Source organism: Ischnura elegans, chromosome 12, assembly GCF_921293095.1.
Source record: "Ischnura elegans chromosome 12, ioIscEleg1.1, whole genome shotgun sequence".
Classification (NCBI taxonomy): Eukaryota; Metazoa; Arthropoda; class Insecta; order Odonata; family Coenagrionidae; genus Ischnura; species Ischnura elegans.
Window position 1 is genome coordinate 16,556,111 of NC_060257.1, and position 24,643 is coordinate 16,580,753.

Below are 24,643 nucleotides of genomic sequence, written 5' to 3' on the forward strand. Positions count from 1 at the left end.
GAAAACCAAACCTGTAGACAGGTTCAAAATGGTTAAATTAGCTATGAACTTAAAATTCGATAAAGAATATCAGTTAATTGATCTAGGAGATCATTGCACGAAAGGTTTCAAGCATGCATTTAACGTTGATATAGCCACATTTTTTCAGTGGTAATTAGCAATAAGCAGGAGAAATTACTTGTGAACAATCCTTTTTACTCTCTTGATGAATTTTTTGATTGCACTGCATTGTAACATGTAACATTTTATCTCTGTTCTTTGTACTCTAATCAATATTGCACATAGTCAAGTAATGTACATGTATCTTTGTTTATTTTGTATTTGACGTTGTCTATTACTGAAAAGTTAAACGACAATAAAATCTTTTTATTATTTATTATTATTAATATTCAGTATCGCAAGATCAACTTGGCCACAAATAATCCTTTCAATTTATATTAAGACGTGGAGATTTCGATACTTGTACATACCTTGTTTATTAATCCAAGCTTATCCTAGTATATTTAGTACATGTACTCTTTCAGCGCGTGAATCCAGTTAAAAGTTTCAACATTCTCTTGATGATTCCTAGATTCGTTAAAGCTTCACTGACAGTTCCTTATAGTTTTAGTTTTACCTCATAATTCAGGAATGCAAAGTATAACTTTTATAGGCATAACTTTTTCAGTGGTAATTAGCAATAAGCAGGAGAAGAGTTATACAACAATGAGGCGGTTCATTACAATTTACTAATTAAAGGGGATAGGAAAAATATATGTATAGGAATTAATAATGTAGATGATGAATAGGGTACGTATCCTTGCAAGATCGTCTGTCGTGTAGGTAAGGGTTTTAAATTGGGGAGGGATAGAAGGTATAAAGTGTTGTAATCAGACAGTGAGATTCCTAATTTATTAATTATTCGATTTGAGAAATTTATTTTTGACAGGTTCAAGCTGGATTCTCTGTATTATGATACGGTGACCAGTTAAGAACTGAGTATATTCCAATTTGCAACGTACCAAAGCATGAATATTGTTAAATTTTTCTCAGATTCTCATCATGAATTCTACATTCTTTTAGCTTCCTTGATTTAGTTATGCAGTCAACAGGATCCGTGGGCTAGTTCTTAGGCATAATTATTGTTGAATGAATTTTTGTTATTGTGGTTCATAGTTTACCTTATTACTTCACAGTATGAATGTTGTGTACGCTCAAGAATTTTGTGTTTGTATGTATCTGTAGTTCTCGCCTCCACAAGTATGATAATCTTGCTGCAGAATTGACTCTGTTTCCTCAAAATTTGAGATATTGTCAGTGTGGAGCCCGGCTCTTTAAGGAAGTTTTTGTTGTAATTCAACCCTACCAAGCCGTACTTTGACTGAAATGAATACCATGGTATACAATAAAATTATGCTGATAATGTGTGTTAAAGATTCTCAATAGTCAATGATTTACATGACTTGGCATCGGTATACAACGATTGCAAGTTCTCCTGAGGAAAGTTTGAAGAAGAAATTTCTATGGACATTTTATTATTTTGGAAATTTTCCCTATTGAACTGTAGGTGGCCTCATCAGATGGCTTCCTGAGGTTCATCTGTCTGGACAAGCAAATCAGGATGTTCAAGGATCAGTGTCTCCAGGCACGCTCCTCCTTCCTGCAAGAGTTCCTTTTGGAGATTAAGCAGGCCACGGAAAAACAGCTGCTTGACGCTGGATTTGAGCAAAATCCTCAACAAAGTGAGTTCTTCATTAAGGTAACTGCATGAGGAAAATGATATTCTTAACCCTTCTTTGGGCACATAAAATCTTGTTATGCGGTTGGGTGTGTGGGCCACACTGATGGCCCAAATTCAATTTATTTTAATTTCCTTAAGTGTTCAACATTTCGTAAAAAAGTTTTTTCGTAATAATGAATTTAGACTTTGTTTATTGACCTTCAGATCTAAAAAATCTACAATACTGTTGAATGAACTGCAAAACTGACTTGAGCACCCTTTAAAACCTATGTTTAGACACGTTGGTTGTCACGATGGTCCCACATTTACCTCTATGACCTTTGACCTCAGTATTAGCCTTGGAGGTCAAATAGTGGATAAGACGAGTATTTGGACACTACCAATGACTTGGGCACCCTTTAAAACCCATGAACCACCACCTTTGTTGACTGATCACCCGCTGATTGGGTCGACCTGGGTAGCAAAATTCTTCTCTATCACTGGAGCACCAAAAAAGACCTACACATCTGAGAAATTTGTACTTTTACTTTTTAGGGACGGTTAAGCACTACACATCCTAATGTATTCTAAATGGACTAATGGGGAGCCCTTGTGTGCCTTGAGAGCAAGTTACAAAAACATTCTCTGGGAAAATATGCATGTATGCGCCAAATTTCCCAATGATCGGTGCAGTGGATTTTGGGGTCTATCAATCTTGGACTAACAATTATAAGAACTTCCTCTTTTATATATTGATGTTTTAGTTTTTGTTGCATTTAAGGGTTACTATCAATTGTTGTTAATTTTAAGAAGGAAATGTTGTTATTCTAGGTAGTGCACAGGTAGATAGTGGAGGTTATGATGGCCCAGCAACTTTCTGCTTTCAATCTAGCGCTTGGGAAAGATGTGGCCTTGAGAGCTATGAGCTGCAAGAAGTACATCGGCAAAGGGATCCTGAGTCTGTTTCAATACTTCAGAGCATAAGAATTGGTCGGTAAGTATTCCTAGAGAAAATAGTCCATTCTATATTTTATTTGGAAATAAATAACATTAGGTTGGTATCAGTGTAGGTGGAATACAATATCCCTTTAAAATTTGTTTTCAAACCTTGATAGTGAGGGAAACTTGGTATTTCAGTGACAGTCTTTGTAATTATTCCATAGTTTTTCATCTTGATATTTGTATGCAGTCATGCTTTTTTTCTTGAGGCTCTAAAGTAATGAGTTACATATTTAGATACACATGTATGGTTTTGAGCATCATATAATTATGTAATTTGGTAGAATATACCCAAATAAGTCGTATGTATTTGCAATGAAAAGATTTTTCTCTTGGTTGATAGCTTTTCATATATCCATAGTACTCTTTTTACTCAATGGCTCTAAAGGTTTGATCTCTGTGATATTTATTACAAAGCTCTCAGAATTATAAAGGCTTCATAATTGTGGTCAGGACATAATTCATTATTATGAGAAGGCATGTATACTATAAAAGTTATCCTGATTTACGCATCCTGAAAGCCATCATTTTTTCAATGAAAATTCATCCACTGCATCAGCTAACTCAGTGTGACAACACCTTTTCTTTTGCCTCTCTTAGGGTCAAAGAAGAGATTTCAGAGAAACTTACTTCAACGATATCTAACCAGGTTGAGGAAGGAGGTATCCTGGCTACTCGTCTGTGCAGTCATACCAAAGATGCAGATCAAATCAACCAGTCACGTTTAATGGAGTTACCAGGTAAAGTCTTCATGGAATAATCGATGGAACTCAAACTTAATGCTCTCCTTTCTTTGAATAACTCATTGAAACTAGTCGCAGTCAAGTTGTAATACTATTCGATCTTTATGAAATAAACTTACACCATGTTAACTTGCCAATCGGGATTTCAGAAGTCTGGTTCTTTTGTGTATAGTTATTTGAGGACAGGCAACCCTCGATTATCAATTTCCTAATCATCTGTTTTGTGGGTTATCCAGGCTATTTTCTCCTCCTTGCTCATAGAATTTCAGAGACTATTCTATAGGCAAAATTGATGGAGTTCTTTAAAAGTCCAATGTATCTCAATATAATGCATCGATTAAAATATGTAATTGTGAAAATGTAGATACAGCAGAATCCCGATTATGCGGCTGCGACTTATCCGTGCTGCACATTATCCATGCACGATTTTCACTCTCTTTCAATGTTTTCCGCGATCTATATAAAAAATAAAATTGGATGCAAAATCACTTGAATTACTGCATTTTAATGCTAAGCTACACCAGACTTATTATTTCCATCAGTGTCTTCTTTGTAAAACGTAATTATTTCATTTACTTGCCAGCAAGGAATGTTTCAAGTTTACTTGAACGTCTACTCAAGGAATGAAAATGACAATAAGCGGCAGGGAAAAAACTCTTGATTAATTTAAAAGATTCTTCAACAGTTAACCAATCCTAAGTCAACAAAAATGTTATCCATGGTCTTTAAAAGAATGCTGCAATGCAAATGCGCAATTATTGCTGTGGTCTCACATGTTGATTAATGCAGCCCAAGAGTACCAGACATTTTGTTGCACTCAGGCATGTTAATGCCGTGACTAATGAAGGTCTAACTGAAGAGGAAGGGATTTGTGGAAGTAAAGGCAGCGGGGGAAGTGAAAGGAGAGAGATTGGATGAGTCATAACCAGGCAATCGCCAGTGTGGATACTCTAGAACCGCTGCTGCATGATGACACTAGCTGCATTCTCGAGAGCTCCATCTTCCTGTTTTCCAAGCCTCCCAGTGCATGACCGCACTCCGGGTTCATGTATCCACGTCCCGCTGTTGCTACCGAGGTAACTTGTGCGAGACACGACTATGTCGCATTTTGCCCGACAGTTTACAGTGCAACCTCGATAAAACGACACCCCACGGTGCACCAATAAACACTCGCTATAGCAAATTGTCGCTTTACCGGAGGTGGAGCAAATAATAGCCAATATACCTGTTGCAAACAGTTATACAGGAACAGGAGTGGTGCAGCGACAGATTAATTTCTATCCGATAAACGTAAGCATAAATCCAGGCGAAAGGTGATGTTTTTTTGCATCACTAAATTTCCTTGCTCAAACAACGACTAACTATTCAAACAATTTATAAGCGCCGCACTGAATAAATATCATGCAAAGCATTGTTTTGTAAATCATTATGCCACGACCGACCGACGAAGCCATTTTTCTATGCACTTAATTAGTGCATTTACGTAATCATTCTATTATTTTGGTATTTTCCACTGAAAATTCAAAAATTAACTAATAAAACTGTATCGCGGTTATTTAATGCCTCAAATGTTTCCATTGGTGTATTTTTATTGTTCCTATCACGGTCTTAGAATATGAGAAGGTCTGGACACTCTCCGTTCAGGCATGGTCATTTAATGAAGCCGTTTCCCGTTGAGGCCGGTAGGGGCGCCACCTATCCTGAAGGGCAAGTTTAATACGTATCTGTATACAATACTTCAGTAATTATGAACTAATTTATGGCAAAAATGAATATAAACACATCGACAGTGGTTACTAGTTAACAAGTTCATATGCACTTAACATCTTATAGCGAAAAATACGTAGAAATCGTTCTCATACGTGAGTATTAATAAAATGGAAGGCGTTGGATTTCAGCTTCGTCTGCTTCCATACCTTTGTAAAATCAGTTACAGCCATAACGAAAGATTGTCAGCAGTTAAAACCTTATGTAGTGAGGAAAGGTATTTTTAAGGAAATAATTATTTATAGCTATCTTGTGGTAAACGTTAATATAAGTTGTCATAGAAGCTACGTACGCACCATTGCCTCTGAGCTCATCGGCATGTTTCCACGGCCTTATAAGAATGTAGATGTTATTCCTTGCTTTCAAACAGTAATAACTAATATAATATCAGAAACGCAAACGGCTTCTTACCAAGGCCGAAGTGAAATACTTCTTATGAAGTGACGTGTGTTAATGTTTTTAATCTCCTGAGTCTCGATCAAGTGATAATAATATAATGGCAGGGCAGAGCAAACCTAAAAATATGATTCTATCCTAGGGACGTTTTGCGGGTAAAGAATAGGCATATTTAATCGTTGAACAGGGTGAATAATTTCCGGAAGTACCATTATTACCGTTAAAGGCAATTTTATTATGATGCTTGCCTACTCACCAAAGGAATAATTTGAGATTTAAGGAAGTAAAATACCATATGAAAGATAAGAACGAAAGGGATTTTGCAAATAATTTCCGAATAAACTTCCACGAAAACAGTGCAATGGATATAATCCGAGGGATTTGCGGATGTCTGATCACTTTCAGGTGCTGGCAAATCTGAAATATTATCCCCCGCCCAAAAATAAGATGATTAGTACGACAAAACCACAGGCTAATACTGCTAATACGCGGTAAATGTACTTTTCATGAGAGTTGCACGCACCATCGATAACAGCTGCATTAAAAGAAATCATCGAAAGAGGTATTAAGAATGAAAACGATTCACATTTTTCCAACTTATATAATGTACACACACATCAAATCTACATTTCCAGAATGATTACACAATGCTATTGAAACTGAGATTATTTATACAATCAATGCAAGGTAATGTCATGAAAAATAAATTTTGAGTACTCACAATTTAACATTTCTATTAATTCTTTCTATTACTAATTTCTATTTCTAATTACTAATCATTCTAAGTGATTCAATTTAGTCGGAGAGAATGATGAATAGTTGATGAAAGCCGTCGCACATCTTGCATTTTCTCAGTGTTACTTCATTCCTCCACTGTGAATGACATTGACCACTGGAACAGCAGAACCTGTAATTTAAAATATGTATAAATTTTGGAGCTTTAGCACACCAAGAAAAGGAATCGTACAGCTATTTCATCGCTTCTCAGGGTCCTTGGGGACTCTAAAAAGCGAAATCCCCGAAGTCTTGTGGCCATAACCAGTGGTGCAACGCGGTACCACACACGTCCACGGCATTTTCCTTTTTTCAGTAAATCCGCGATATATATCCACGAAATATTAATTTAGAACAATAAGGAAATAATGCAGAAGACTAACATTCGAAAATAAATGAAAACTAAATCTTAATTAATTACAAAAATGACTATTTCCACTCACCTGTAGTATGCGCTCAACAATACGGAAATTAACTTACCCGCTAATTCTTGCCCTCCAGAATACGTGGCGCCGCCCCGGCAAACGTGCGGCAGGTTGAGGAAACGACTTCAATAAAAGACCATGGTTTCCCAATGGAGTGGGATAGGAAGTGTCATGGGGCTGGTTCCTATACATTAAGCGGCAGTGAAGTGACATAATGTATTGCATTTGTTTCTGCAGTCGAAAACGGTGGAAGGTTGTATAACATTCCTGCCTTAGAAGACTTTTTCTATCAGATAATGTAATATCTTCATCATCTACAGTAAAAAGTATGCTAAGCTTGAAAAATGATGCGATTAAAATTGCCGTTGTTAAAAAAGTTCCTTTTTGAGTGTTTCGCTCGCGACGTATTTGAAATAATACACCGAGTTTACCACGGCACTGCAAAGGAGAGTCAGTTATTCTGTGAGTTCTTCCAGCGGCCACCAGTGGATGTTCGGCTACCCACATGACGGAACAGAGCACCAGTACGACTCCAACCACTGACACGAATAGTTCACCCTAGTGAATCCCCAACGGAGAATAAATACATCCATCCGGACAATTCACGCTCAGTATCATTGCATCATACATCCTACATCATTGCTAAGGTGCACTACATACCTTTAGAGGCATCATTGCAAGAAATACCTAGTACTGCAAGGATTTTGTCGGGGAGTAGGATGTAAAAAAGTTCCGTTTCTTCTATGTTATATCATGCGGCGAATACTTCTTAAGATACTTATGATCGGAGTCCTTTCTTCCACGACTTCAGGTTTACACCGCAGGCATCATCAGCATTGATGAGGGGAGATAACGCTTTGGTGCTTTGCATCAGTATAATCTACTCTCCGCACTCTTGAAATTCTCGATTCGCAATCTATCCCTGAAATACTCCGCTTTAGGCTTAGGCGTAGCCCCTTTCTCAGAAGTTCCTGCAGACTGGAGTGGGCAAAACCACCCGAAAAAAGCTCCTTATAACTCTACGTAGTCTGCATTACTTGGGCGCTTTTGTTTTTTTTTAATTGTGAAGAGCGAATAGGAAGATAAATTAATTTCGACACTCTCATATTACTCCTTTATTTTTATTTTCTCGCTTAGACGTGTTTGGTGTTTTTTTGGCCATGGTGTCTGCCGTCAAATGCTTTCTATTCATGCAACTCATGGACGTGCGGGTATGCTGATGACAGCTTTCTGCCGTCCGAGGAACAAAAGAAGATCAAGCATTCGCGAATGCTAATGCCACAATATTTTCACCAAAATTAACTACTTATTTATTGAACGACAGTTTACCGCATAAATTTGAGACTGAGCACTCCATTAACTTAATTTCTAACAAATCGCTAGCAATTACAGAGATTAAGGAGTCTTGATGTAAGTTTTTCCGGCGGTGAAACCCTCGCTATGGTGAGAGCCAACACCAAAAGGGCCTCGTGAAAAAGAATTTTTTAACATGCTTATTATAGGGTCAATTGACGGTGCATCAGCTATCTCTCGTAATAGCGGGGGTTTCGCTATAGCCCGTACTCGCTTTAATGAGGTTCCACTGTAGCTTCCGACATCGCACTGTGGTTTTGAAGCATTGATGCAAACCACTTTTCTGTATCCATGATCACACAGCCAAGGATACGTGATTTCGTGATTTTCAAAACCAGGTCTATCCGGAGCAGAAGGAATACAAGTACAATCACATTATTGCTGCTAAAAAGATCGTGGTATGGCAAAGAGACCTCTCAATGAATCCAGGCAGTGGTGCAGCGGTGGGGGATTTTTGGGGAATAAAACCCCCTCAGAGCTCAGAGAAATTTGTTAAATGTATTTTACTTAATTGGATTAATATTGCTTATAGAATAGTATGAGGATTAATAAAATATCCCTCAGAAGGCCGTAAAACTCAACATTTTGAACCATTTATGTATCTTAATTTTTTTCTGGTGGAGGGACCCCACATCTCCCCTTACCCTGGCGGGTATACCACACCCCCAGGCACCCCAGCATTAGCTGCGCCTGAAACCCCCCCCTAGCCTTAATTCCTAATTGCGCCCCTGAATCCAGGCTCTTTAAAATAACAGAAAACATTGATGAAGTATTAAACTCATGCCGGGATTATCCGCAACACAGATAAACTGCAGCCGGGAAATCAGGAGTCTGCTGTATTTCAATTTTTCAAATCGATTTTTGACGATGTAGCTTTCCCTTTCATTTTCCTCGCTTATTGTGGACACAACCCAGTGCAGCCATTGCATGCTTTTTAATCTTCCTTATATCCTCCAATGATATGTCTAAACCCTAGACCTTTTGTTAAAATTTGAGTTTTACAAAGTTGCAATATCTTGTAAACCTGTATGTGTTACAAAACGTTTTGGGGTTTTTGTTTCTCAATGAAATGAAGACTATATGCCAACCTCGGGTCGAAATTCGTGACTCAGGCAAGGGGTAAGCACCTGGTTAAACTTTGGGTAGAATAACCCATGTATCATATCAATGAATGTAAAATGTTACATTGTTGGTTAGCGTGACAATTTAAGTGCAATATGAAGAAACTTTGGCCACTCAATTGGGGAAACAAATAAAAGCTCAGCTGCTTACACTGCCATTGTTGGCCATTGCATTTAAAAATTTAATTGTTCACTTGCACAATGGTTGTCATTTCCATGTTAATTCGACAAGAAAAACTAGTTTAAAAACTAACCATTACATTATATTCATTCATTTTTATCGGATTTCTCTGCTCTTATCCTTCAGCATAAGATCTTAGGCAAAATTAATGAAAGAGTAATCATGCCATGATAACACTACTTGGGTGATTCAGCCTGTTCTTTTCATTCCCTGGAAACTAAGTACCATATTTATTAGAATATAGTTCCCCCTTTTTTTCCAAAAATGCCCATAGTAAAAGTTAAGGGGGACTATATTTAAATGCATTTTTAATATTTTTCCCGTAACTGAAGCCTCAAAATTAGGGGGTGGGACTATATTCGGAGAAATATGGTATCAACTCATGTCTAATGCGATCCTATGAATTCAGTCATATTTTAATCAATGGTGGCAGTTAGAAATTAATACTTAAACGGCAGAACGGAGAAACCCATTACATGATCTCCAGAACCATTGCAGTGGTAAATGGCACAAATGTAGATTCAGAGGTAATACTGCCAAAGGAAAGAAGCAAGCCTTTATTTCCCTCCCACGCTGCAATTCCCAAGGATGATGAAGACAAGGCATGAGACAAGCCAAGAATTAAGTTCTCTCCAAGAGCAATGTTTCCTTGGGTTGATGAAACCACAATCACTACCCTGCCATCAAACTTGCCACCTAGGAATTAACTGTGGAAAAGAGTACTATAAGAGCTATTAAAATTTTAAGGCGATAGGAGAGTTAGAATGGTGAATCAGCCTCGGTAAAATAATTCAATGAATCTCAGCTCAAATGTAGGCCTTGGTAAGTTGATGAACCATGCAAAATATTTAACAAATATATTCAAATGTTGTTCCTAATTTGTTTGAGTTAATCCCGCCCTATAGAATGATTTTTGTATGTCTTTTGTTTGTTTCATTGAATTGTGGGTAAAAAGAATGTGAATAAGTGAATATAAAATGTTAACTCGTTGGACTAACTGCTAGAGTTCTATTTCTGAAGTGAACCGAAATTTAAAACGTAAAAGTAATGCTAGAGAGGATTCTAGCGTCGTATTTTAACAGGTCATGGGCCAGACACGCTAGTTTGATTCAGTTAGTTCAGAAGTTGGATGCAGTTGCAAGTGAAGTATCCAAGAAATAATTCGTGAAAGACCGACCACATGGGGATGCCGATTTTAGATGGACTTATTGTTCAGATTAAGTCCAGCTTTTGCTACTAAGTTCCCTTTTTCTATGTGCTTTGAGTGAACTGGAGAATTTGACGTATCTTGGGAAGAGGTATTTCTTAGCGGAAATACAATTGCGTCGAGAATGGAGTCAGCACAGGCAGGCCTGGGGGCAGGAACGATGCCTTCAATTAAGAAGCTGATTGGCAGAAGCAACTACAGCAACTGGAAATTTGGCATGGAGATGTTTCTCACAGCGGAGGAACTATGGCCCATTGTACAAGGTAAAGAAGCAGACCCACGCAAGGACGCGAAAGCCAGATCCAAGATATGCCTGATGGTTGATGAATCCTTATACCCTATGGTTAGAGGTGGTCGTTCGGCAAAAGAAGTATGGGAAAAACTCCAGAATACTTATGAGGACAAAGGACTCTCCAGAAGATTAAGTTTGTAGCGAAAACTTTTTAGAATCAAGTTAAGTGATTACAGTGCTATGGAGGAATACTTAAATGATGTGTTGTCGTTAACGCAAAAGTTAGACGCCATTGGTGCCGGAATAGACGACGAATTCATCGGAGTAATAATGCTGAATGGTCTAAATGATGAGTACGACCCAATGATTATGGCCATGGAAAACTCTGGAGTAAAGATAAGCAGTGATTATGTGCGGTCACTACTGATTCAGCAGGACGCCAAACTGAAAGGGTCCGAGGATGCGGCGAAGGAAACTGCGTTTATGTCAAGACCCAAGGTGAAAAGATTCCCTCCCAAACGCTTAGTATGTTATAATTGCAACAAGGAAGGACACAAGGCATTCCAGTGCCCTAATAAAGATACGAGAGTTAGTAGGAATGCGAATAGAGCATGGGAAAAGCAAGGAAAAATAGAGCACAAGGCAAAGAAGGCATCAGTTCTTTATGCTGCGTTAGCTACCTCCACAACAAGTCCTAGTGATTGGATTATTGATTCCGGTTCCACATCTCACATGACGATGAGGAAGGATTGGATGGAGAAAGAACAGCCAAGTATTCTGGAAGTGACTGTAGCTAGCAAAAACAAAATTTACACCGAGAGCACAGGGACTGTTCCAGTGAGGGTGAATCGTGCCGAAACTGCTGAAATTAAAGATGTTCTTTATGCTCCTGACTTGAGTACAAACCTGCTGTCTGTGAGTAGGATGGTAGAAAAGGGACTAATCGTTACTTTTGACTCTGATGGATGCAAAGTGTATGACAAAGACAATTGTATTATTGAAGGTGATGTTCAATTCACAGGAAGTAATGTGGGCGGCATTTACAAGTTGGACATACTTCCTGAAGTAAAGGTAAATACCGCCTCTGCCTCATCTGGAAACCAAAGACTGTGGCATAGAAGATTGGGACACATGTGCCGAAAGTCCATGGAGCTTTTAGCCAAAGGCCTTGCTATTGGAATGAAATTCATAGGAAGAGATGACGAGCCTTGTATTTCATGCATAAAAGGAAAGCATTCGCGAGCGTCGTTCCACGAGAGTAAGACCAGGACGTCCCAAAAGCTACAGCTGGTCCATTCTGATGTTTGTGGGCCCATGAGTGAAAAAAGTTGGGGTGGAGCAAAATACATGTTAACTTTTACTGATGACTTCACAAGAAAGACATTTGTTTACTTTTTAAAGCATAAAAATGAGGTTACTGCCAAGTTTAAAGAGTTCAAAGCCCTAGCGGAAAAGCAGAGTGGAGAAAAACTGAAAGCATTACGAACCGATAATGGTAGGGAATATGTGAATAGAGAAATGGAGACTTTTTTGAAGGACTGTGGCATAGTTCATCAAAGGACTGTTCCCTACACTCCACAGCAGAATGGCACAGCTGAAAGAGTGAATAGAACTATAGTTGAGAAAGCACGATGCATGCTTCAGGATGCACACTTGGGCAAGAAGTTCTGGGCTGAAGCAGTGAATACAGCTGTATATTTGAAAAATCGCTCACCTACTAAAGCAGTCAAAAACATGACCCCAGAAGAAGCCAGGAGTGGAAAGAAGGCTGACTTGTCTCATTTAAGGATTTTTGGATGCAAAAGCTTTGTTCATGTCCCTGATGAGAAGAGAACTAAGTGGGATGCAAAAAGCAAGGAATTCATCTTCACAGGCTATTGTGAAACCACGAAGAATTACAGACTTTTAGATCGTCAAAATCCAAAGAATATGATAATTGCTAGAAATGTTGTCTTTCTGGAAGAAATGGCTCCTCAAGTACAAGATGAAGATATCATCAGCAGGGATTCAGAAGTTCCTATCCATAGTTTGTTAGATAATGATGTGCTTTGCGATAGGGTCAACCCAGAGGAGGCATTAGAAGGACCTGAAGAGGAAAGAGTAAATGTTCAAGGACATGAGGTGGAGCGCAGGTATCCTGTCAGAGATAGAAAGCCTCGTGATTTCCCTGATTTTGTTACCTATAAAGCATCCTTAGAGTATTTAAATGAAGAGCCAGAAACCAGGGAGGAGGCACTTTCTAGAGGCGATGGGAAGCTGTGGGAAAGAGCGATGAGAGACGAGATTTTGTCATTGAAAGATAATGATGTTTGGACTCTAGTCCCAAGACCTCCTGGCAAAAATGTGGTGCGATCAAGGTGGGTTTTTAAACTAAAAAGGGGCTCTGATGGGGAAATTGACCGATATAAGGCTCGACTGGTGGCTAAAGGTTATACCCAGCGTTTTGGTCAGGACTATTTTGAAACATTCTCTCCAGTGGTTCGAGCAGAGAGCTTGAGAATGATGTTATCCTTGTCAAACCAGTTGGACCTGGACATAGAACACCTTGATGTCTGTACTGCCTTCCTTAATGGTGACTTGAATGAGGAGGTATTTATGGAACAGCCTGAAGGTTTTGTAGATGAAGTTGATGTTGATAAGGTATGTATGCTGAAAAAGGCCATCTATGGATTGAAACAGGCCTCGAGGGCCTGGAATATTAAGCTTGACAGTGTTCTGATTTCTTTGGGGTATGTAAGGTCAAAGTGTGATCCATGCGTATATATTAAATCTAAGGGAACTGATGTCCTAACTGTAGTGGGCATTCATGTGGATGATATTTTTGTCATGTCTAATTGTGATGATGATAAGTGTTTGCTGAAGAAGAGCTTGAAGGACCATTTTGATTGTAGAGACCTTGGCTCTTTGAAATATTTTCTGGGTGTGAGTGTTTTTCGTGATAGAAAGAATAAAAAATTTTTTCTCTCCCAAAAGGCCTATCTGACAAAGGTTCTCTCGAAGTTCGGAATGCTGGAGTGCAACCCGGTAAAAACTCCTTTTGAGAGTGGGCTGTATTTGCAGAGAAATGAGGGTGAGATGCCAAATGTGCCATACCAGAACTTGATTGGGTCCTTGATGTACCTAAGTCCGTGGTCCAGACCTGACATGACACAGGCAGTAAACTATCTCAGCCAGTTCAATAGTTGCTTTGGTGATGAACATTGGGCGTGTGCTAAGAGAGTGCTGAGATACCTCAAAGGGACTCTTGACCACTGTCTTGTGTATTGTAAAAATGATGAGGGACTGTGCGGATACTCAGATGCAGACTGGGGTAGCGACTCAGTGGACAGAAAGTCGTACTCTGGGTATGTTTTCACTTTTGGTGGGGGGGTCATCTCCTGGATGTCAAAGAAGCAGAGTTTAGTGGCTCAGTCCTCTACAGAGGCCGAGTATGTTTCTCTGGCAAAGGCTGGGAACGAAGCTATCTATTTGAGAAACTTTTTAGAAGAACTTATTGGTGAAGTTTCTCCTGTGACATTGTTTTGTGACAACAAGGCAGCTATTTTTCTGTCAAATAATGCTGCATTTCAAAAGCGAACGAAGCACATTGATATTGTGTACCACCATGTGCGGAATCTTGTGGACACGGGGCAAATTTCGGTGCAACATATGCCGTCAGAGGATATGGTTGCTGACATATTCACAAAATCTTTGCCCTATCCTAGATTTAGAAAGTTTGTTGAATTGCTTGGTGTTATTCAAGTGCGGGATTAAAGGGGGTGTGTTGTTCCTAATTTGTTTGAGTTAATCCCGCCCTATAGAATGATTTTTGTATGTCTTTTGTTTGTTTCATTGAATTGTGGGTAAAAAGAATGTGAATAAGTGAATATAAAATGTTAACTCGTTGGACTAACTGCTAGAGTTTTATTTCTGAAGTGAACCGAAATTTAAAACGTAAAAGTAATGCTAGAGAGGATTCTAGCGTCGTATTTTAACACAAACCGACATGAAGGCGTTCACCAAAAATGTTAACCCAAACGATGGATTTTTCTGTTTTCATATTATTAGATAATTTGAGATGATGAAAGCCGGACACAGTTAAATTCCGGTTCATTGCACCACTCACGATTGTAAGAGAAAAACGCATATTTTCATTCACGGCGGTTCATCCACACTATAATAACATATACAAGTTTCTGACGAGACTCGATGAATTTCTCATCATTGCTTTCCATGCAACTTATTAAGTGAGTATCGTTGGTCTTGCGAAATGATACATAAGCTCAAATTAATTTGAAAGCAAGAATACCTTAAAATGTATGTGCTTTTCCCCGTAATGTACGGTACTACGCCAAAAATACAATGACTCAGGAAGTTTCATCGAAAATACCCGATTATATAACTTAGGGCGTAAATAATTCACACAGCTTTTCAACTCTAAGTTACGAATGAATAGTTAAATAAGTATTTTTAACTGAGTACTGAGTTTCAGACGCATAACACACCAAAGGGCAAGCTAAGAAAGAATATTCGATACTATAAACTTGGCTGCAAAATTATAATTCCCAGTACCTCCTTCAAACACACGTTTACTGAACGAAATAATACAAGAAACAACTAAAATAAAAGAATTTTCCGTCGAATTGCCGCTACAATATTTTAAATCACCACTTTTAGTATTGGAGACATTCATCAACATCCCCAAGCCACATCTAGCTAGAAATTTCATCCAAATAATTACAGCGTGAAAGGGTAAGTAAGGCGTAACCTTACTGTTTTTCGTGGAGGTGAAACTGTCTCTTCTGATCGCCCGAATCCACTCTCCAACTCAAGATATTTTGGAAAGCTAAAAACTTTAACTTAATTGGGTCCACTCCTGGAGTTTTCTACGCACACCGGCACTGAACACGTTAAAGGCGTTTTTCACAAAAAATACCTCACAAACACATGTTTCTTAAGCCCAGCGAATGGAATTCAAGAAAAAAAGGAAAATTCACTACCCTCAGAAACTTCAATTTTCAACAACTAACACCACATAAAACCCTAAAAATTCGTGAAACTTAACGTACTTCACTCGTACAACGCCGGGGGTGGCGTGAGGGGACATAATAGCGGGCATTTCAAACGTCATATGTTTTCAGTTTACAATGTTGCCAAAGGGGCGCTGTCCCCTAACGACGGATTGCTCGGTTTCCATGTGGTCGGTTCGGGTAGGGGATGGGTTGGGTTGGGTTAGATGGCAGCACTGGTACGGTTGGGTTGGGTTGGGTTAGATGGCAGCACTGTTCGGTTGGGTTGGGTTAGATGGCAGCACTGGCACGGTTGGGTTGGGTTAGATGGCAGCACTGGTACGGTTGGGTTGGGTTAGATGGCAGCACTGGCACGGTTGGGTTGGGTTAGATGGCAGCACTGGCACGGTTGGGTTGGGTTAGATGGCAGCACTGGTACGATTAAGTTCAGATTTTGCCCGTCGGATGGCAGTACATGCGTGCAATAACTCCGCAGCTCTCTATGTGTTCTGTGCATCTCTTGCGCACCCACTCGCTGTGGTCCGGCATATGAATGGCAACCATATGATAATGATGATCTATTTTATTTGATGTTTGTATTATATTCACACAGTGAGTAGGATTTTAGATACTTTTTTTTTGAATGACTCTCCTTTTGAAGGAATTCATTGTCATCACAACTCCTCGGACTGAACCATTCAAATATTTTTTATCCAGTATTTCTCCTATAATTTCCTTCTGTGAACTTGTATTTTATAAATGCTGAGAGTTTCGGTGAACCTTAAATGGCAGAGTTAACAATCTAATACCACATAAGAGATATTATTCTGAATATATAGTGAATTCTTCTTGGAATAGTTTTCTGCCAGCCTCTCGAAAACCTCAACGAATAGCAACTCTTCGTAGGCTTACAGGTGACCTAATTAGGGTTAAAACCAAACACGATTGGCATTTGTGTTTCATGGATAATATAATTACGTGAAAAGAAAGAGATTTTTTGATACACTTTTTCAATTTAAAGAAACAGTTTCTGTTAGTAGCATTTAATTTAAATGTTTGAAAAGCCCACCTGTTGGGTTGGGTTTTAATGAAGGGAATTAATGCTGAGTGCCTGTTTTATAATGTCGTCGAAGCCTTTCGAAAACAATTTTCAGTGCCATAGCATCCTGCGCAATATGTATGCCTATCCTTTACACTACAAAATTGTCGACCATGGTCACACCTATACTTTCCCGTTTACACCGCAATGGTATGATCATAATTTCCCGTTTACACACCGCGAATACCGGCCGTACCATTGTTTCATAAAACGTCATGCAAAACTCGCAAATCGTCTTTCAGCTGATATTTTTCGTCTCTATCTATCGCTCCACTGTACTTTGAGGAAGCGATAAATATAATTGATGAATTAATGTAACATAGAAAAAATCTGTTGCATCGATTTAAGGAAGTATTTAGCAGGTGATGGTAGGAGATATTGAAATTTTATTACAAATCTTTTGCTTGTCAGATGATTGCGGATTCGATGTTTGTAACATATCCACACAGTGACCAGGATTTTTTATAACTTTCTTTGAATGACCTTCCTTTTGAAGGAATTCATTGTCATGAAAATTCCTCGGACTAAATCATCCAAACACTATTTCAACCAGTTTTATTTCCTTCGTAGTTTAAATAGCAAATATTGCATGATCCGTAACCTTTTGCGCATTCACTCGTCTTGTGGCCTAGTGTTTATGACCTGCAATATTAATTTATTGACAGTTTCCTATAATTTCATTCTGTGAACATGTATCTTATAAATGGTAAGACTTTCAGTGAACCTTAAATGGCAGACTTAACAATCCAATACCACATAAGTGATATTTTTTAAAGATATAGTCAATGTATTCCTCTTCGAATAGTTTCCTACCAGCCTCTTGAAAATCTCAACGAATATCAACTTCTTTGCAGGCGTAAGTGAGACCTTATTAGGGTTAAAAACCAATCACGACCGGAAATATAGTTATGTGAAAAGAAAGAGATTTAGTGATACACTGTTTCAGTTTTAAAAAAGCCGTTCCTGTGAGTAGTATTCAATTTTAATGTTTGAAAACCAAACCTGTAGACAGGTTCAAAATGGTTAAATTAGCTATGAACTTAAAATTCGATAAAGAATATCAGTTAATTGATCTAGGAGATCATTGCACGAAAGGTTTCAAGCATGCATTTAACGTTGATATAGCCACATTTTTTCAGTGGTAATTAGCAATAAGCAGGAGAAATTACTTGTGAACAATCCTTTTTACTCTCTTGATGAATTTTTTGATTGCACTGCATTGTAACATGTAACATTTTATCTCTGTTCTTTGTACTCTAATCAATATTGCACATAGTCAAGTAATGTACATGTATCTTTGTTTATTTTGTATTTGACGTTGTCTATTACTGAAAAGTTAAACGACAATAAAATCTTTTTATTATTTATTATTATTAATATTCAGTATCGCAAGATCAACTTGGCCACAAATAATCCTTTCAATTTATATTAAGACGTGGAGATTTCGATACTTGTACATACCTTGTTTATTAATCCAAGCTTATCCTAGTATATTTAGTACATGTACTCTTTCAGCACGTGAATCCAGTTAAAAGTTTCAACATTCTCTTGATGATTCCTAGATTCGTTAAAGCTTCACTGACAGTTCCTTATAGTTTTAGTTTTACCTCATAATTCAGGAATGCAAAGTATAACTTTTATAGGCATAACTTTTTCAGTGGTAATTAGCAATAAGCAGGAGAAGAGTTATACAACAATGAGGCGGTTCATTACAATTTACTAATTAAAGGGGATAGGAAAAATATATGTATAGGAATTAATAATGTAGATGATGAATAGGGTACGTATCCTTGCAAGATCGTCTGTCGTGTAGGTAAGGGTTTTAAATTGGGGAGGGATAGAAGGTATAAAGTGTTGTAATCAGACAGTGAGATTCCTAATTTATTAATTATTCGATTTGAGAAATTTATTTTTGACAGGTTCAAGCTGGATTCTCTGTATTATGATACGGTGACCAGTTAAGAACTGAGTATATTCCAATTTGCAACGTACCAAAGCATGAATATTGTTAAATTTTTCTCAGATTCTCATCATGAATTCTACATTCTTTTAGCTTCCTTGATTTAGTTATGCAGTCAACAGGATCCGTGGGCTAGTTCTTAGGCATAATTATTGTTGAATGAATTTTTGTTATTGTGGTTCATAGTTTACCTTATTACTTCACAGTATGAATGTTGTGTACGCTCAAGAATTTTGTGTTTGTATGTATCTGTAGTTCTCGCCTCCACAAGTATGATAATCTTGCTGCAGAATTGACTCTGTTTCCTCAAAATTTGAGATATTGTCAGTGTGGAGCCCGGCTCTTTAAGGAAGTTTTTGTTGTAATTCAACCCTACCAAGCCGTACTTTGACTGAAATGAATACCATGGTATACAATAAAATTATGCTGATAATGTGTGTTAAAGATTCTCAATAGTCAATGATTTACATGACTTGGCATCGGTATACAACGATTGCAAGTTCTCCTGAGGAAAGTTTGAAGAAGAAATTTCTATGGACATTTTATTATTTTGGAAATTTTCCCTATTGAACTGTAGGTGGCCCCATCAGATGGCTTCCTGAGGTTCATCTGTCTGGACAAGCAAATCAGGATGTTCAAGGATCAGTGTCTCCAGGCACGCTCCTCCTTCCTGCAAGAGTTCCTTTTGGAGATTAAGCAGGCCACGGAAAAACAGCTGCTTGACGCTGGATTTGAGCAAAATCCTCAACAAAGTGAGTTCTTCATTAAGGTAACTGCATGAGGAAAATGATATTCTTAACCCTTCTTTGGGCACATAAAATCTTGTTATGCGGTTGGGTGTGTGGGCCACACTGATGGCCCAAATTCAATTTATTTTAATTTCCTTAAGTGTTCAACATTTCGTAAAAAAGTTTTTTCGTAATAATGAATTTAGACTTTGTTTATTGACCTTCAGATCTAAAAAATCTACAATACTGTTGAATGAACTGCAAAACTGACTTGAGCACCCTTTAAAACCTATGTTTAGACACGTTGGTTGTCACGATGGTCCCACATTTACCTCTATGACCTTTGACCTCAGTATTAGCCTTGGAGGTCAAATAGTGGATAAGACGAGTATTTGGACACTACCAATGACTTGGGCACCCTTTAAAACCCATGAACCACCACCTTTGTTGACTGATCACCCGCTGATTGGGTCGACCTGGGTAGCAAAATTCTTCTCTATCACTGGAGCACCAAAAAAGACCTACACATCTGAGAAATTTGTACTTTTACTTTTTTGGGACGGTTAAGCACTACACATCCTAATGTATTCTAAATGGACTAATGGGGAGCCCTTGTGTGCCTTGAGAGCAAGTTACAAAAACATTCTCTGGGAAAATATGCATGTATGCGCCAAATTTCCCAATGATCGGTGCAGTGGATTTTGGGGTCTATCAATCTTGGACTAACAATTATAAGAACTTCCTCTTTTATATATTAATGTTTTAGTTTTTGTTGCATTTAAGGGTTACTATCAATTGTTGTTAATTTTAAGAAGGAAATGTTGTTATTCTAGGTAGTGCACAGGTAGATAGTGGAGGTTATGATGGCCCAGCAACTTTCTGCTTTCAATCTAGCGCTTGGGAAAGATGTGGCCTTGAGAGCTATGAGCTGCAAGAAGTACATCGGCAAAGGGATCCTGAGTCTGTTTCAATACTTCAGAGCATAAGAATTGGTCGGTAAGTATTCCTAGAGAAAATAGTCCATTCTATATTTTATTTGGAAATAAATAACATTAGGTTGGTATCAGTGTAGGTGGAATACAATATCCCTTTAAAATTTGTTTTCAAACCTTGATAGTGAGGGAAACTTGGTATTTCAGTGACAGTCTTTGTAATTATTCCATAGTTTTTCATCTTGATATTTGTATGCAGTCATGCTTTTTTTCTTGAGGCTCTAAAGTAATGAGTTACATATTTAGATACACATGTATGGTTTTGAGCATCATATAATTATGTAATTTGGTAGAATATACCCAAATAAGTCGTATGTATTTGCAATGAAAAGATTTTTCTCTTGGTTGATAGCTTTTCATATATCCATAGTACTCTTTTTACTCAATGGCTCTAAAGGTTTGATCTCTGTGATATTTATTACAAAGCTCTCAGAATTATAAAGGCTTCATAATTGTGGTCAGGACATAATTCATTATTATGAGAAGGCATGTATACTATAAAAGTTATCCTGATTTACGCATCCTGAAAGCCATCATTTTTTCAATGAAAATTCATCCACTGCATCAGCTAACTCAGTGTGACAACACCTTTTCTTTTGCCTCTCTTAGGGTCAAAGAAGAGATTTCAGAGAAACTTACTTCAACGATATCTAACCAGGTTGAGGAAGGAGGTATATCCTGGCTACTCGTCTGTGCAGTCATACCAAAGATGCAGATCAAATCAACCAGTCACGTTTAATGGAGTTACCAGGTAAAGTCTTCATGGAATAATCGATGGAACTCAAACTTAATGCTCTCCTTTCTTTGAATAACTCATTGAAACTAGTCGCAGTCAAGTTGTAATACTATTCGATCTTTATGAAATAAACTTACACCATGTTAACTTGCCAATCGGGATTTCAGAAGTCTGGTTCTTTTGTCTATAGTTATTTGAGGACAGGCAACCCTCGATTATCAATTTCCTAATCATCTGTTTTGTGGGTTATCCAGGCTATTTTCTCCTCCTTGCTCATAGAATTTCAGAGACTATTCTATAGGCAAAATTGATGGAGTTCTTTAAAAGTCCAATGTATCTCAATATAATGCATCGATTAAAATATGTAATTGTGAAAATGTAGATACAGCAGAATCCCGATTATGCGGCTGCGACTTATCCGTGCTGCACATTATCCATGCACGATTTTCACTCTCTTTCAATGTTTTCCGCGATCTATATAAAAAATAAAATTGGATGCAAAATCACTTGAATTACTGCATTTTAATGCTAAGCTACACCAGACTTATTATTTCCATCAGTGTCTTCTTTGTAAAACGTAATTATTTCATTTACTTGCCAGCAAGGAATGTTTCAAGTTTACTTGAACGTCTACTCAAGGAATGAAAATGACAATAAGCGGCAGGGAAAAAACTCTTGATTAATTTAAAAGATTCTTCAACAGTTAACCAATCCTAAGTCAACAAAAATGTTATCCATGGTCTTTAAAAGAATGCTGCAATGCAAATGCGCAATTATTGCTGTGGTCTCACATGTTGATTAATGCAGCCCAAGAGTACCAGACATTTTGTTGCACTCAGGCATGTTAATGCCGTGACTAATGAAGGTCTAACTGAAGAGGAAGGGATTTGTGGAAGTAAAGGCAGCGGGGGAAGTGAAAGGAGAGAGATTGGATGAGTCATAACCAGGCAATCGCCAGTGTGGATACTCTAGAACCGCTGCTGCATGATGACACTAGCTGCATTCTCGAGAGCTCCATCTTCCTGTTTTCCAAGCCTCCCAGTGCATGACCGCACTCCGGGTTCATGTATCCACGTCCCGCTGTTGCTACCGAGGTAACTTGTGCGAGACACGACTATGTCGCATTTTGCCCGACAGTTTACAGTGCAACCTCGATAAAACGACACCCCACGGTGCACCAATAAACACTCGCTATAGCAAATTGTCGCTTTACCGGAGGTGGAGCAAATAATAGCCAATATACCTGTTGCAAACAGTTATACAGGAACAGGAGTGGTGCAGCGACAGATTAATTTCTATCCGATAAACGTAAGCATAAATCCAGGCGAAAGGTGATGTTTTTTTGCATCACTAAATTTCCTTGCTCAAACAACGACTAACTATTCAAACAATTTATAAGCGCCGCACTGAATAAATATCATGCAAAGCATTGTTTTGTAAATCATTATGCCACGACCGACCGACGAAGCCATTTTTCTATGCACTTAATTAGTGCATTTACGTAATCATTCTATTATTTTGGTATTTTCCACTGAAAATTCAAAAATTAACTAATAAAACTGTATCGCGGTTATTTAATGCCTCAAATGTTTCCATTGGTGTATTTTTATTGTTCCTATACATTAAGCGGCAGTGAAGTGACATAATGTATTGCATTTGTTTCTGCAGTCGAAAACGGTGGAAGGTTGTATAACATTCCTGCCTTAGAAGACTTTTTCTATCAGATAATGTAATATCTTCATCATCTACAGTAAAAAGTATGCTAAGCTTGAAAAATGATGCGATTAAAATTGCCGTTGTTAAAAAAAGTTCCTTTTTGAGTGTTTCGCTCGCGACGTATTTGAAATAATACACCGAGTTTACCACGGCACTGCAAAGGAGAGTCAGTTATTCTGTGAGTTCTTCCAGCGGCCACCAGTGGATGTTCGGCTACCCACATGACGGAACAGAGCACCAGTACGACTCCAACCACTGACACGAATAGTTCACCCTAGTGAATCCCCAACGGAGAATAAATACATCCATCCGGACAATTCACGCTCAGTATCATTGCATCATACATCCTACATCATTGCTAAGGTGCACTACATACCTTTAGAGGCATCATTGCAAGAAATACCTAGTACTGCAAGGATTTTGTCGGGGAGTAGGATGTAAAAAAGTTCCGTTTCTTCTATGTTATATCATGCGGCGAATACTTCTTAAGATACTTATGATCGGAGTCCTTTCTTCCACGACTTCAGGTTTACACCGCAGGCATCATCAGCATTGATGAGGGGAGATAACGCTTTGGTGCTTTGCATCAGTATAATCTACTCTCCGCACTCTTGAAATTCTCGATTCGCAATCTATCCCTGAAATACTCCGCTTTAGGCTTAGGCGTAGCCCCTTTCTCAGAAGTTCCTGCAGACTGGAATGGGCAAAACCACCCGAAAAAAGCTCCTTATAACTCTACGTAGTCTGCATTACGTGGGCGCTTTTGTTTTTTTTTAATTGTGAAGAGCGAATAGGAAGATAAATTAATTTCGACACTCTCATATTACTCCTTTATTTTTATTTTCTCGCTTAGACGTGTTTGGTGTTTTTTTGGCCATGGTGTCTGCCGTCAAATGCTTTCTATTCATGCAACTCATGGACGTGCGGGTATGCTGATGACAGCTTTCTGCCGTCCGAGGAACAAAAGAAGATCAAGCATTCGCGAATGCTAATGCCACAATATTTTCACCAAAATTAACTACTTATTTATTGAACGACAGTTTACCGCATAAATTTGAGACTGAGCACTCCATTAACTTAATTTATAACAAATCGCTAGCAATTACAGAGATTAAGGAGTCTTGATGTAAGTTTTTCCGGCGGTGAAACCCTCGCTATGGTGAGATCCAACACCAAAAGGGCCTCGTGAAAAATAATTTTTTAACATGCTTATTATAGGGTCAATTGACGGTGCATCAGCTATCTCTCGTAATAGCGGGGGTTTCGCTATAGCCCGTACTCGCTTTAATGAGGTTCCACTGTAGCTTCCGACATCGCACTGTGGTTTTGAAGCATTGATGCAAACCACTTTTCTGTATCCATGATCACACAGCCAAGGATACGTGATTTCGTGATTTTCAAAACCAGGTCTATCCGGAGCAGAAGGAATACAAGTACAATCACATTATTGCTGCTAAAAAGATCGTGGTATGGCAAAGAGACCTCTCAATGAATCCAGGCAGTGGTGCAGCGGTGGGGGATTTTTGG

General features: G+C 38.3%; 1 protein-coding gene across 1 annotated transcript; it reads left to right on the forward strand.

The window, feature by feature from the left end:
• The first annotated feature begins 1,515 nt into the window (after nucleotides 1–1,515).
• Nucleotides 1,516–21,561, forward strand: LOC124168823 (ATP-dependent DNA helicase PIF1-like). The gene is made up of 6 exons (XM_046547150.1): nucleotides 1,516–1,721; nucleotides 2,531–2,693; nucleotides 3,299–3,438; nucleotides 19,522–19,696; nucleotides 20,506–20,668; nucleotides 21,274–21,561. Exons 1-4 carry the CDS (start codon nucleotides 1,601–1,603, stop codon nucleotides 19,638–19,640), a joined length of 543 nt encoding a protein of 180 aa, XP_046403106.1. The 5' UTR covers nucleotides 1,516–1,600; the 3' UTR covers nucleotides 19,641–19,696; nucleotides 20,506–20,668; nucleotides 21,274–21,561.
• The last annotated feature ends 3,082 nt before the right edge of the window (nucleotides 21,562–24,643 follow it).